Source organism: Crinia signifera, chromosome 8 (genome assembly GCF_055691185.1).
Source record: "Crinia signifera chromosome 8, ASM5569118v1, whole genome shotgun sequence".
Classification (NCBI taxonomy): Eukaryota; Metazoa; Chordata; class Amphibia; order Anura; family Myobatrachidae; genus Crinia; species Crinia signifera.
In genome coordinates this window covers 122702370-122716259 of record NC_139224.1, presented here as the reverse complement: position 1 = coordinate 122716259, position 13890 = coordinate 122702370, and the positions used below count along the sequence as shown (strand labels likewise).

Genomic DNA, 13890 nt, shown 5'->3' with positions numbered 1-13890 from the left:
CACACTGTGATTTTGTGGGTGTCCTGTGGCCACTGTGCGCTGATTAGTGACGTACATCACTGATCAGCTTTTTCGGCACAGGGTTGATCTATTTTTTTTTTTTTTTTTGATCAAATTCCTGTTGCCTTTGAGCACTGTTCAGTGACGGACGTTACTGACCAACATATGTGCTCAATTTTTGGCGCAGGACCTTTTTTTTTTTTTTTTTTTTAACCCCTTCAATTTTTTTTTTTTTTTTTAACCCCTTCAATTTTTTTTTTTTTTTATTGGGATCAAATTCCTGTATAAAGTATTTTTTTTTTCTGCACTACATACACACTACACACTACATACCCCCCTGGGTTGAAATAAAGTTTGTACCCCCCCCTACACTATACACGTGTTGAAACATTTCACTACCAGAAACACAAAAATAAAAATGGCATCCCAAATGTCATCCCAGTCATCCAGAAGAATGTATTCAGCGGAGGAGTCATATGCCATGCTTGCCTCTGACTCTGACACAGCCAGTGATGCAAGCGGGGAATTTGAAGGCTTCGTCTTAAGCTCCTCTTCCTCCTCTGGTGATGAGGGACCCCCTCAAAGACGCCCCCGTAGAGCAGCTGAGACCACCCCCCCCCCCCCCCAATAATTGATCTCGTATGGACCCCACCACCAGACAATTTTGAGCCCCAGGTTCCTGAGTTTTTGGCCATGCCAGGAATCCAATTTGATTCCACAGGTCTCAGAGAAATTGACTTTTTCAAATTATTTTTCTCTGATGATTTTATAAATTTAATGGTGGACCAAACTAATTTATATGCCCAGCAGTTCATTGCTCAAAACCCCACGTCATCATTTGCTAGGTGGACCCCTGTAGATGCAGTAGAGATGATGACGTTTTGGGGTCTGGTGTTTCATATGGGCATAGTAAAAAAGCCAGAAATTAGGCAATATTGGAGTACAGATGTTCTGTACAGCACCCCATTTTACCGTATGGCCATGACTCTGGCTCGTTTTGAGATGATCCTTAAATTTTTGCATTACAATGATAATGCACAGTGCCCACCCAGAGATGATCCCACCTTTGACCGGCTATTCAAAGTCAGGCCGGTCATTGATCATTTCAGTGCCAAATTTGAAGAGATGTACATCCCTGAAAAATTTATTTGTATCGACGAGTCCCTTATACATTTTAAAGGAAGGGTTAAATTCCGCCAGTACCTTCCCAGTAAGAGGGCAAGGTATGGCATAAAAATGTATAAGCTGTGTGAAAGCACCTCAGGGTACACCCACAGGTTTAGGGTATATGAAGGGAAGGATTCAAGAATTGAACCGCCAGAATGCCCCCCCTCCCTCGTAGGTGTTAGTGGAAAAATTGTCTGGGATTTAGTGCACCCCTTCCTGGATAAAGGTTATCACCTCTATGTGGATAACTTTTACACTAGCATCCCCCTGTTTAAGGCCCTTGGTTCAAGAGGTACAGCAGCTTGCGGTACTGTGCGTAAGAACCAAAGAGGCCTCCCAAAAACGCACATTGCCCAAGTAATGAGAAGGGGTGGAAGCAGGGGAATATGCACCGAAAATATGTTGTTGGTCAAATATAAGGACAAGAGGGATGTCCTTATACTGACAACAATTCATGGAGACAGTACCACCTCCGTCCCTGTACGAAGTACCAGTACCCACACCTCAAAACCTAATTGTATCCTGGATTACAATAGGTACATGGGCGGAGTGGATCTTTCAGATCAGGTACTGAAGCCGTACAGTGCCCTGCTGAAAACAAAAATCTGGTACAAGAAGCTGGCCGTGTATATCATCCAGATGGCACTGTATAACGCTTACGTGCTATTCCGTTCTACCAGCCAGAGGGGGACATTTATGCACTTTCAAGAGGAAGTCATAAAGGGCCTAATATTTGGGAACCAGCAGGCAGAGGGCCCCAGTACTTCTAGTACTGGCCCCCGTATTGTACCAGGGCAGCATTTTCCTAACGAAATCCCCTCCACTGCAAGAAATGGCAGGACACAAAAAAGGTGCAAAGTTTGCTATAAAAAGGGAATAAGAAAGGAAACTATTTTCCACTGTGAAACTTGCCCCGACAAACCCGGCCTATGTATAAAGGAGTGTTTTAAAATATACCACACATCTATGGATTATTAGGTTCATCATTTCACCGTGCTTCGGGGGTCTTGCTAATGCCACATAGCACCCACCATTCATTCCACCAGAATCTGAGCTGCAAAATCCAAAAATCACTCCTTCCCTTCTGAGTCCTGCCATGCACCCAACTGGTATTTTTTGGTCACATATGAGGCATTGCCATACTCGGGAGAAATTGGGGCACAGATTTTGGGGTGCTTTTTCTCCTTCATACCTTCTGAAAATGAAAAATTTTGAGCCAGAACTGCATTTTTGTGTAAAAAAATGTAATTTTTCATTTTCACTGCCAAGTTGTATCAAAATTGGTGAAACCCCTGGGGGTTTGAAATGTACACTATACCCCTAGATGAATTCCCTGAGGGGTGTAGTTTGCAAAATGGGGTCACTTGTGGGGGGGTTCCACTGTATTGGTGTTTTGGGGGTCTTGCTAATGCGACATAGCACCCACCAACATTCCACCAGAATCTGTGCTGCAAAATCCAAATATCACTCCTTCCCTTCTGAGTCCTGGCACTTTTTGGTCACACATGAGGCATTGCCGTACTCGGGAGAAATTGGGGCACAGATTTTGGGGTGCTTTTTCTCCTTCATACCTTCTGAAAATGAAAAATTTTGAGCCAGAACTGCATTTTTGTGTAAAAAAATGTAATTTTTCATTTTCACTGCCAAGTTGTATCAAAATTGGTGAAACCCCTGGGGGTTTGAAATGTACACTATACCCCTAGATGAATTCCCTGAGGGGTGTAGTTTGCAAAATGGGGTCACTTGTGGGGGGGTTCCACTGTATTGGTGTTTTGGGGGTCTTGCTAATGCGACATAGCACCCACCAACATTCCACCAGAATCTGTGCTGCAAAATCCAAATATCACTCCTTCCCTTCTGAGTCCTGGCACTTTTTGGTCACACATGAGGCATTGCCGTACTCGGGAGAAATTGGGGCACAGATTTTGGGGTGCTTTTTCTCCTTCATACCTTCTGAAAATGAAAAGTTTGAGCCAGAACTGCATTTTTGTGTAAAAAAATGTAATTTTTCATTTGCACAGCCCAGTTGTATCAAAATTGGTGAAACCCCTGGGGGTTTGAAATGTACACTATACCCCTAGATGAATTCCCTGAGGGGTGTAGTTTGCAAAATGGGGTCACTTGTGGGGGCTTCCACTGTATTGGTGCTTTGGAGGTCTTGCTAATGCGACATAGCACCCACCAACATTCCACCAGAATCTGAGCTGCAAAATCCAAAAATCACTCCTTCCCTTCTGAGTCCTGCCATGCACCCAAATGGTATTTTTTGGTCACATGTGAGACATTGCCGTACTCGGGAGAAATTGGGGCACAGATTTTGGGGTGCTTTTTCTCCTTCATTCCTTGTGAAAATGAAAAATTTTGAGCCAGAACTGCATTTTTGTGTAAAAAATTTAATTTTTCATTTGCACAGCCCAGTTGTATCAAAATTGGTGAAACCCCTGGGGGTTTGAAATGTACACTATACCCCTAGATGAATTCCCTGAGGGGTGTAGTTTGCAAAATGGGGTCACTTGTGGGGGGGTTCCACTGTATTGGTGCTTGGGGGGTCTTGCTAATGCGACATAGCACCCACCAACATTCCACCAGAATCTGAGCTGCAAAATCCAAAAATCACTCCTTCCCTTCTGAGTCCTGCCATGCACCCAAATGGTATTTTTTGGTCACATGTGAGGCATTGCCGTACTCGGGAGAAATTGGGGCACAGTTTTTGGGTTGCTTTGTCTCCTTCATTCCTTGTGAAAATGAAAAATTTTGAGCCAGAACTGCATTTTTGTGTAAAAAATTTAATTTTTCATTTTCACTGCCCAGTTGTACCACAATTGGTGAAACCCCTGGGGGTTTGAAATGTACACTATACCCCTAGATGAATTCCCTGAGGGGTGTAGTTTGCAAAATGGGGTCACTTGTGGGGGGGTTCCTAAATTTTAGCATCTTATAGTGCCTAGAAACCTACATGGTGCCTAAAAAATAATCTCATAAAAAGGAGGCTCCAAAATCAAGTAGGTGCTCCTTCTATTATGAAGCCTGTGGTTTGGTCAACGTGCACACTAGGGCCACATATAGGATATTTATGAAAACAAAAGAATTGGGGGAATCAATTTTTAGTCACATTTCTCTAGTAAAATCTACTGTGTTCCTTAGAAAAATGTATTAAAATTGCAAATCTGCAAAAAAAATGAAATTTCAAAATTTCACCTACACTTTGTTTTAATTCCTGTGAAACACCTAAAGGGTTAACAAACTTCCAAAATGCTGTTTTGAATACTGTGAGGGGTGCAGTTTTTGAAATGGCATCATTTATGGGGGTGTCTCACATACAAGTCCCTCAAAGTCACATCAGAACTGAACTGGTCCCTAAAAAAATCAGTGTTTGAAATTTTCTTGAAAATTTGAGAATTTGCTATTCATATTGTAAGCCTCCTAGTGTCCAAAAAAACTAAAAGGAAGTTGAAATAATGATGGAAACATAAAGTAGACATATGGTCTATGTTAGTTATTAACTATTTTGAGTGGTATGATTATTTGTCTCACAAGCAGAAAATTTAACATTTTGCAAATTGCTAAATTTTCCATTTTTTTACGACATTTTGGTATTTTTCACAAAAAAACACAGACTGTATCGACCAAAATTTACCACTAATTTGAAGTACAATGTGTCACGAAAAAACAATCTCAAAATCACTGGGATAAGTAAAAGCAAAAAAAAGTTATCCCCACTTAAGTGAGACATGTCAGATTTGAAAAAAAGGGCTCTGTCAGGAAGGCAAAAACTGGCTCTGTCAGGAAGGGGTTAAACCCATAAGATTTTAAATTTGCAGACAGATCTAAAACACTTGGGCATATAGTTAGTTGTCGAAACTGCCGTCTTGCCGATTAATAGGTCGGAAGGGGTTCCGATTCAATGCTAGCTATTTTTCGGCAAGTCGGAATGTTCCGACCTGCCAAAAACCAGGTGGATTGACAGAATGCCCACTAATCCATCTGCTTTTGGTGGAAACACGGGCAAAACCAAAAGGTTTTGGCCGTGTTTTCAGCAGTCTCAATCCGACATGAAAAGATGTCATATTGAGGCAGGGAGGACGGCGCGGGTTAAGCCGCAGCAGTTTACATGGTGCCGTCCTCCTGTCCTGTGCCTCCCATATCCACCAGCCGCACTCACCTGTCCCACTGTTCGGCCCGGTTCTGGCTCCCGCTGCCTCCTGAGCACCTTCCGCCACTGCATCCACACAGTCCCCGCGCTGCCCGGGTGAACATCAAATAGCAGCCAAATCTGACATCCGGATCTGGCCATTGCATTAAATAATGGATGTCGGATCTATTCCGTCAAAATAATTTCGGAATATATATTGAATATACCCCTTGGACTGTACAATCTTTAAGACTCGTACGCACTATACCATAAAGGCAGACCATGATCAAGTTGACTATTTCCCTTGAACTCCCCGGGGCTACATCTTGATTTATGGAAAATTTATCTTTATCGTTTGTACACATGATGAATGATCAGTGCCGTCTTAACAGCAAGGTAGGCCCCCAGGTAGAGCAGTGCATTTGGGGCTGCTTCATGCCCATTCAAGGAAAAAAAAAGGGAGCCCATGCATAAAGATAAAGGTGAATGTTAAACAAAATACAGATGTTGCCACGCTCATTGTTTCCATGCCAATCGCCACTTGCGACATATTGTCTGCCTTTATTGCATAGTGTGTATGGGGCTTTAAGTTGTACATAACAATATGCTTCTTCATATCTATATGACTGCACAGCTAGTGTTCATTCTATCTCTCTCATTGCCCAGCTTTCAATGCCACCACATAGCCACAGGTCTGCTATATACAGAGGCTCTGTACAGCACTGGAGGATTTGCCATCTTCCTCATTGCCCAGCCCTCAGTGCTACCACATAGCCACAGGACTGCTATATACAGAGGCTACGTACAGCACAGGAGGATTTGCCATCTTCCTCATTGCCCAGCCCTCAGTGCTACCACATAGCCACAGGTCTGCTATATACAGAGGCTACGTACAGCACAGGAGGATTTGCTATCTTCCTCATTGCCTAGCCCTCAGTGCTACCACATAGCCACAGGACTGCTATATACAGAGGCTACGTACAGCACAGGAGGATTTGCCATCTTCCTCATTGCCCAGCCCTCAGTGCTACCACATAGCCACAGGTCTGCTATATACAGAGGCTACGTACAGCACAGGAGGATTTGCTATCTTCCTCATTGCCCAGCCCTCAGTGCTACCACATAGCCACAGGTCTGCTATATACAGAGGCTACGTACAGCACAGGAGGATTTTCTATCTTTCTCATTGCCCAGCCCTCAGTGCTACCACATAGCCACAGGTCTGCTATATACAGAGGCTATGTACAGCACAGGAGGATTTGCTATCTTCCTCATTGCCCAGCCCTCAGTGCTACCACATAGCCGCAGGTCTGCTATATACAGAGGCTACGTACAGCACAGGAGGATTTGTCACCTTCCTCAGTGCCCAGCCATCAGTGCTACCACATAGCCACAGGACTGCTATATACAGAGGCTATGTACAGCACAGGAGGATTTGCTATCTTCCTCATTGTCCAGCCCTCAGTGCTACCACATAGCCACAGGTCTGCTATATACAGAGGCTACGTACAGCACAGGAGGATTTTCTATCTTTCTCATTGCCCAGCCCTCAGTGCTACCACATAGCCACAGGTCTGCTATATACAGAGGCTATGTACAGCACAGGAGGATTTGCTATCTTCCTCATTGCCCAGCCCTCAGTGCTACCACATAGCCGCAGGTCTGCTATATACAGAGGCTACGTACAGCACAGGAGGATTTGTCACCTTCCTCAGTGCCCAGCCATCAGTGCTACCACATAGCCACAGGACTGCTATATACAGAGGCTATGTACAGCACAGGAGGATTTGCTATCTTCCTCATTGTCCAGCCCTCAGTGCTACCACATAGCCACAGGTCTGCTATATACAGAGGCTACGTACAGCACAGGAGGATTTGCCACCTTCCTCAGTGTGACCACATAGCCACATATCTGCTATACACAGAGGCTTAATGCAGCTCTGTCTTTGGGCAGTATTCAATGTCAAATATTCTCCGTGCATGGCGAGAGATTTTTTCTCTCGCCATGCACTCTCCGTGTTCCGGAGCCTCCTGCTCCCCCTATTCAACGTGTTAAAGACTCGCCGCCACTCGCGGCGAGTCTTAACCCCTGCAGCGGACGAGCGTCCGCGGCAGGGAGCTGTCAGGGAGCCGGGGGACGTAGCAGCCAAGAGAGATTAAAGTCTCTCTTGGCTGCTGCAGGGGATATGGGGAGGGGAGCAGGGCTCCCCTGGACCCAGGCAGCACAGGCTGCCCCCCCTATAGCCAGCGGGGGACCCAGTATTCACTGTACCCGAACGTGCATCGGGTGCAGTGAATATATGAATATCTAATGAGCGGCTCGAGCGCTCCGGCCCCCTGCTGGCTGCACTGTGTAAAAAAAAAAAAAATGTAAAAAAATATATATTTTTTTAAATTAAATATATATTCATGTGCTATAGGCACATGAATAAAAATAACATGGCCCTTCACAGAAAAAAAAACCTGATTTTTTGACACCAAAATTAAAAAAAACACCCTTTTAGTTTAAAAGTTCACATTCCTGCTCTCCATCAAAAGATGGAGAATTTCTACACGGAGAGAGACGGCGAGAATCACTTAGAAAGACGGAGAATATTTCACATTGAATAGGGTGGCTCTCCTTTGGAGAAAAAAAACCTCTCTCCACCGCGTGAAAAGCACAAACTCTCCAGAAATCACAGCGAATTTTTCTCATTGAATACTGCCCAAAGTCAGCTAGTTTTACATGTACAGTATATAGGCAGAACTACAGTCGGCAGAGGAATGAGCAGAATATAAAAGGAGTTGCTTCTCTGTTCCCTTTCCCATCACTTTCCTATCACTGTAGTGTTCCCAGGAATACTGCTTGGGTTTTGGTACAAGGTAATGTTAGGACCATTATCAGGTTCTGTACAGAATAGACTGCAATGCAGACAAATCACACCGTGCCTGATGTATGGCAAGCTGCAGCTGTGCAATGTTGTTGCAGGTTGTATCCATTAATAACTAGACCTAATCTTGACATCCTATTTACTTCCTATTACCAAAGGCAGAATCTCCCTTCTCTCCCGAGCTGGTACTTCTGCATCACTCAAGTTGTTGCACATGTTGTATTAAATGCCATATTTATATATTATGCATATGTTCATTTTTTTTTCCATCAATAGATTTTTATTGGTGCAGAAAATTTATATGGGGTACAAAAAAGAAAAAAGGGACATTCCAGGGAAGGAGGGGGGGGGGGAGGGGGCATGGATAGCAAACATAAGGGGAGTTACAAATCAGACATAAATCATAACATATCACTGCGCAGAGTGATCCACAATAACGGCATAAATGCAAACAATACAACACAAGCAGTGATTTTTATTATACAATGCTGCCTTATAGCCCAGAGTTAGTGGACTCTCAGTTATAGGAGGTGGAGGGAGCAGGGCTGCGGGGCTGACCTTGAACTGGGGAGGCATCAGGAGGTTCAATCAGATTGAATTGTGGCGAAATCGGAGTAGTATCAGGGGGGAGGTGACCAGCACCATCTCCCTCCGAGGTGTATATGAACCAAGGCAGCCAGCGGGAGTGTGTGTGTGGGGGGGGGGGGGGGGTCTGGCAGAGAGGGGTAGGACATTGGTTTCCATAAGATAATGGTGGTTAGTCTTCAGGATAACCTTAAGGAGGGATGGGGGGGAGGGTTGTTTCCATTGCTGTGCCAAATTGGCTCGAGCAGCGATGAGGATATGCCCTAGGACATATGTTTTCTGTGTCGGGACATCCTGGGGGTAGATGTGGAACAGGGCGATATGAGGGGAAGGAGTAATAGGCATCTGGAGGACTGTGGAGGCTAGGTTAAAGACCTCCTCCCAGTACTCCCGGAGTTTTGGGCAAGACCAAAAGATGTGGTATATGTTCCCCACACAGCCACACTGCCTCCAGCACTTATTAGAACAAGAAGGCCAAAAGGTATGGAGGCGGTCAGGGGTCAAGTAAAGTCTGTTGACGAGTTTGATATGCATCTCAGTGTGGTTTAGGCAGCGGGACATTGTGTAGGAAGATAGAAATATTTGGCGCCACTGGGCGGGCGACAGTGGTCCGCCAAGGTCCACCTCCCACTTCCTATGAGCTGAGGTTTTGGAAAATTCAGGAGGGGTCACCAAGACTTTATACCAAAACGATATATCCCCCTTAGAATGCACCATGTTGGGCCTCGCGAGGGCTACTTGGGAGAGTGCATTTGGGGGGGAATAATTATGAAAGTTGGTTTTCCACCAGTGAGCAAGTTGCAGATAGTGGTAGTATTCCGATTTGGGAAGAGAGAATTGGTGTTCGAGGGAGGTGAAGGGAGTCACAGAGTGTGCTTCCAGGATGTCACTTAGGGTTTTAATCCCACGGGTTCTCCAGACTGTCAGTCGAAGGTTGGGTATCAATTTCGCTACTGTGGTGATAGGCAAGGTGGCTATAAGAGAGTTCGGAGGGGGGAGCGTGGCCGTAAGTTGGTCCCACATGTGGAGGGAAGCTTTAGTGGATGGGAGCAGATTCGGGAGGGTGGGTCTAACATGTTTCGGGATCTTAAGGAGATCTGATAATGGGATAAGGGGGGAGCGGGTTTGTTCGATGGTCACCCATGCCCTAGGGGAAGAAGGGTCAGTGTAGTGCTTAATTGGGGCTAGTAGGCATGCTGCTTGATATTGGAACAGATCGGGGAGATCAAGTCCCCCAAAGGCTCTTGGGATTGACATCCTGGAGCGGGCCATAGTCGGGGGTTTCGCTGCCCAGATATATTTTGTCAGAATAGAAGTGGCAAGTTGTAAGGACTTTTTAGGGAAGATATACGGGGATGGTACGAAACAGGTACATTAATTTAGGGAGTAATGACATTTTAAAAGCTGCCATGCGTCCCAACCAGGAGATTTCAAAAGATAGCCAGGATTTGGAAAGGGCAGCAAGGGAGGTGAGAAGGGGGGATAGGTTGGCATCAAAGACATTTGCCATAAGGGGTGTGATGTGGATGCCAAGGTATTTTATTGATTTGGTTTGCCAATTGTATTTGTATATGGATTTCAGTTGAGGCAGTGAGTTGGTGATGTTTATCAGTTTTAGTAGTATTGAGTTTATAGTATGAGGCTGCGCTATATGAGGCTAGTGTTGAGTGAAGAGACGGAAGGGAGGTAATAGGATTGGTCACAAAAAGGAGTACATCGTCTGCGAATAGGCTAAGTTTATGGTTGATGGATCCTGTTTGCAGACCTGGGAGATTTGGGTTATTGCGAATGGAGATGGCCAAAGGTTCTATGGAAAGAACAAAAATTAACAGGGAGAGGGGGCATCCCTGCCTAGTGCCGTTTGAGATCTTAAATGGGTCCGAAACAAAGCCGTTGGTGAACACCCGGGCCGACGGGGAGCCATATAGGGACAGGATCGATGTAAGAATCCGATCCCTGAAGCCAAAGCACAACAACACCTCCTCCATATATTTCCAGTTTAGTCTATCAAATGCCTTTTCGGCATCCAACGATAGGAGGAGGAGGTGCTGTTCCGCCGAGAGAGAGTCGACCAGGTCAAACACTCTTCTGGTATTGTCCGAGGCTTGACGCCCTGGGACGAACCCCGCCTGATCCGGGTGCACCAGCAAGGGCAGAATATGGTTAATACGGAGCGCCATAAGTTTAGCAAATAACTTAATATCGGTGTTTAATAATGCGATAGGTCGATAATTCTGGCAGAAGGCCGGGTTTTTGCCTGGTTTCGGGATAGTTACTATACGGGCCTCTAAGAGCTCTGGGGCAGCATGACCTGTGGAGGACAGTTCATTGAAAAGGTTCGTCAAGTATGGGGATAGAAGGTCGCTAAAGGTGATATAGAAGTCTGTGATAAACCCATCGGGTCCAGGGGCTTTGTTGCGGGGAAGGGATTTAATGGCCGATTGAACCTCTGGCTGTGTCCAGGGGGCATTTAGGGAGTCTAATTGTTCCGGGGTGATGGAAGGGAATTGTAAGTCGTGCAGGAAACTTGAGATGGTGTCACTATGCATATGTTCATTTTAAGACGTGATAACATACACTGTAATTAGTTTTTGAGATATAATGGGCCTCATTCAGAGGTGTGCGCAGTGACTGTCAGATGCAGCAGCCAATGTTTTCAGTCTGCGCATGCGTCTGTCATATTGCGCATGAATCCTAAAGGTTACCATGGAGACACAGTATACATTGTATAAAGTTATGGTGGGCATTTCATGGATGTACTAACAAGATAGTGGATAACCAAACATGGAAGGGTTGCTGACAGAGAAGGCCATGTGCTGACCGCATCATTGCTCCTTCCACTGCTTGTGCAGTCTTCAATGCGACTAATGGTGCTTGGATGGAGCATCTTCGTACATACCACTTAGTTAAAGTGCCGCAGCCAGTGGGTGTCTCGGTAGGCCCAGAATTAGTCCCATCAGTTGTATAAAGATGCAGACGTGACTGCAGCTCAAGATCATCATATTGTAGTAAAGAGATTAAGGGATTTCTGTAACTCAGTTAGAACAAGACTTCTACGGTACTATGCCCATTGTAGTCTTCATTCATATATATATATATATATATATATATATATATATATATATATATATATATATATATATATATATATATATATATATATATAGTCTAAATTAATATATGGATAATTGAAAAGCCAATGTACAGTATGGAGACCCCAATTTAAAGGGGCCCTCCAACCTCTGTGTCTGTCAGTTTTACCCAGTTTGTTCTTTCAGTGTTGTCATCAGTTGTAAAGCGCAACGGAATCTGCTGCACTATATAATTATCTGTATATAAATAATAAAAGGCATGCATACTGGTCCACAACACTGTGTGACATTGTGTGCCTGACACTAAGCAGGAGGGATGAGGCCCCTTCTGTTCCCCAAATAATCACCGAATTGATGCTAGTTAATGACTGTAGACTACTCTATCATTGTTCCAGAATAATCTATGTATGGCTGATTGGGCTCTGATCCGGTGGCTGAGTACGCTGTGACTGTCAATACGCTTGCTGTTCCTCATTTGACCCAGATGTTTACATTTTATTTTTGTTGTATTTTTACCCACCACCTGTCGTGCTTTTGTGTGTATAGGATTTAACGTGGTGGAAAATATCCAGCATAACAACGACTGGGTGGATGCGTTTATATAAAATGTTATCTAATACATTCTGACATTAACATAACATTTCTGCGCTAAATACTAGGCGGGTTGTGTTTAATGAGTTAGGTCACAATACAAATATGAGGAGAAGGCGTAGTACTGTAGGTAAATCTGCACGATTATAGAAGAAACAAACACAAGGGCTGAATGCTTAATCAGAGGGACAATTGCTCCCAGGACTATTTCACTTTGCCGTCAGCTGGCAGAAAGACACCACTGAAAAAATGAGCGTGTTTGTTTAAGATGGCGTTTCCAGCGTCTGTCACATTCACACTGCTTTATAATATTATTCTGCAGGATGGAGAGCTGCTCGTAGAGAGCGCTTGCAGTAGGCAGTCATACAGTCTAATGACATCACTGACATAGCTTAGGGAGTAAGTAGATTCAGAGAGAGAGAGAGAGAGCGAGACTGAGAAATATAATGACTGGTTGCCATGGGAATGTTTTTCTGAACAGCTGCTGATTTGTTGCTTGAACATAGGTTTTTACGTGCAAGATACAGGCTCTACGTGATAAGCTGTGGAGCTTCCTGGTCCAGTCTTTTTATGCTGTACGGCATACGGAGGGCTGGAAATTGATGAGGCCAAGTGATCAGTGCAGGATACAAGCAGGTACGTTTCTCTGCAAGGATGTTTGCTTGCGTGATTGAGGAAGAAATGCAAAATTATTCTATGCATGTTACATAGTCCTATTACCTTGTTGTGGTGGTGCTATTGTATTTTGCTGTGGTTTATTTCAAATTTTGCATACATTTTTTTTCTAGAATTAGCTTGTTGTTGCTATTGAGCTGTAGAACCAAATGTAATTATTTTCACATACCTGATAAAAGAAAAACACGTTTCGGGAAATCTTTTGCCTCCCCACCTCATAGTGATCTTTATACGCCTGATCACCGCTGTTATACCTTTGTAGATAATTATTTAACCCGTGATATTTGGAAGGAAAATCTCAGAAAAACAAACGGCTTTACATTGTGAGAAAATAGCATCTGAAATATGAAACCTCAGCAGACTGTAACCTGGTTTGTATACCGATGAAGTGTCTGCATCATTCTAGACAGTCATTTCTGGATATGGCGTAACGCAGATCCTGTAATCCTTCCCGAGCCTCAGCAATGCAATATCACCATGCGGCATTATTCTAACGTTAAAGCAGATAGTGAAATCCCTGTGGGTCTGATCATTGAAATCACGGGCTTGTAATATTGTCATTATACTATAATACTAATAGTCTAATGTTTACAGTAAGACAACAATCCTGTCAATGCACATTTAATGATCTTTATGGAATCAGTGTTGTTTGTGTATAGCACATGCATGATTTATGGGAGCTTATTTAGAATGGCTTTTAAGGTGTTTTTTTTTTTTTTAATAAATGGCATGCGGTGCTCATTCAGAAAGCCTGTCTCCATAACTCATCAATAGCATA

The 13890-nt window shown here is 44.1% G+C and overlaps 1 protein-coding gene across 5 annotated transcripts in view; it reads left to right on the top strand.

Moving 5' to 3' along the window:
• The window catches only part of BTBD8 (BTB domain containing 8), a 97605-nt gene that overhangs the window by 64797 nt on the left and 18918 nt on the right, over positions 1-13890 (top strand). For all 5 annotated transcript variants that reach the window (XM_083157101.1, XM_083157104.1, XM_083157103.1 and 2 more), the window contains exon 12: positions 12944-13073. In XM_083157101.1, the coding sequence (XP_083013227.1) occupies positions 12944-13073 (130 nt within the window). The remainder of the gene's footprint in view (positions 1-12943; positions 13074-13890) is intronic.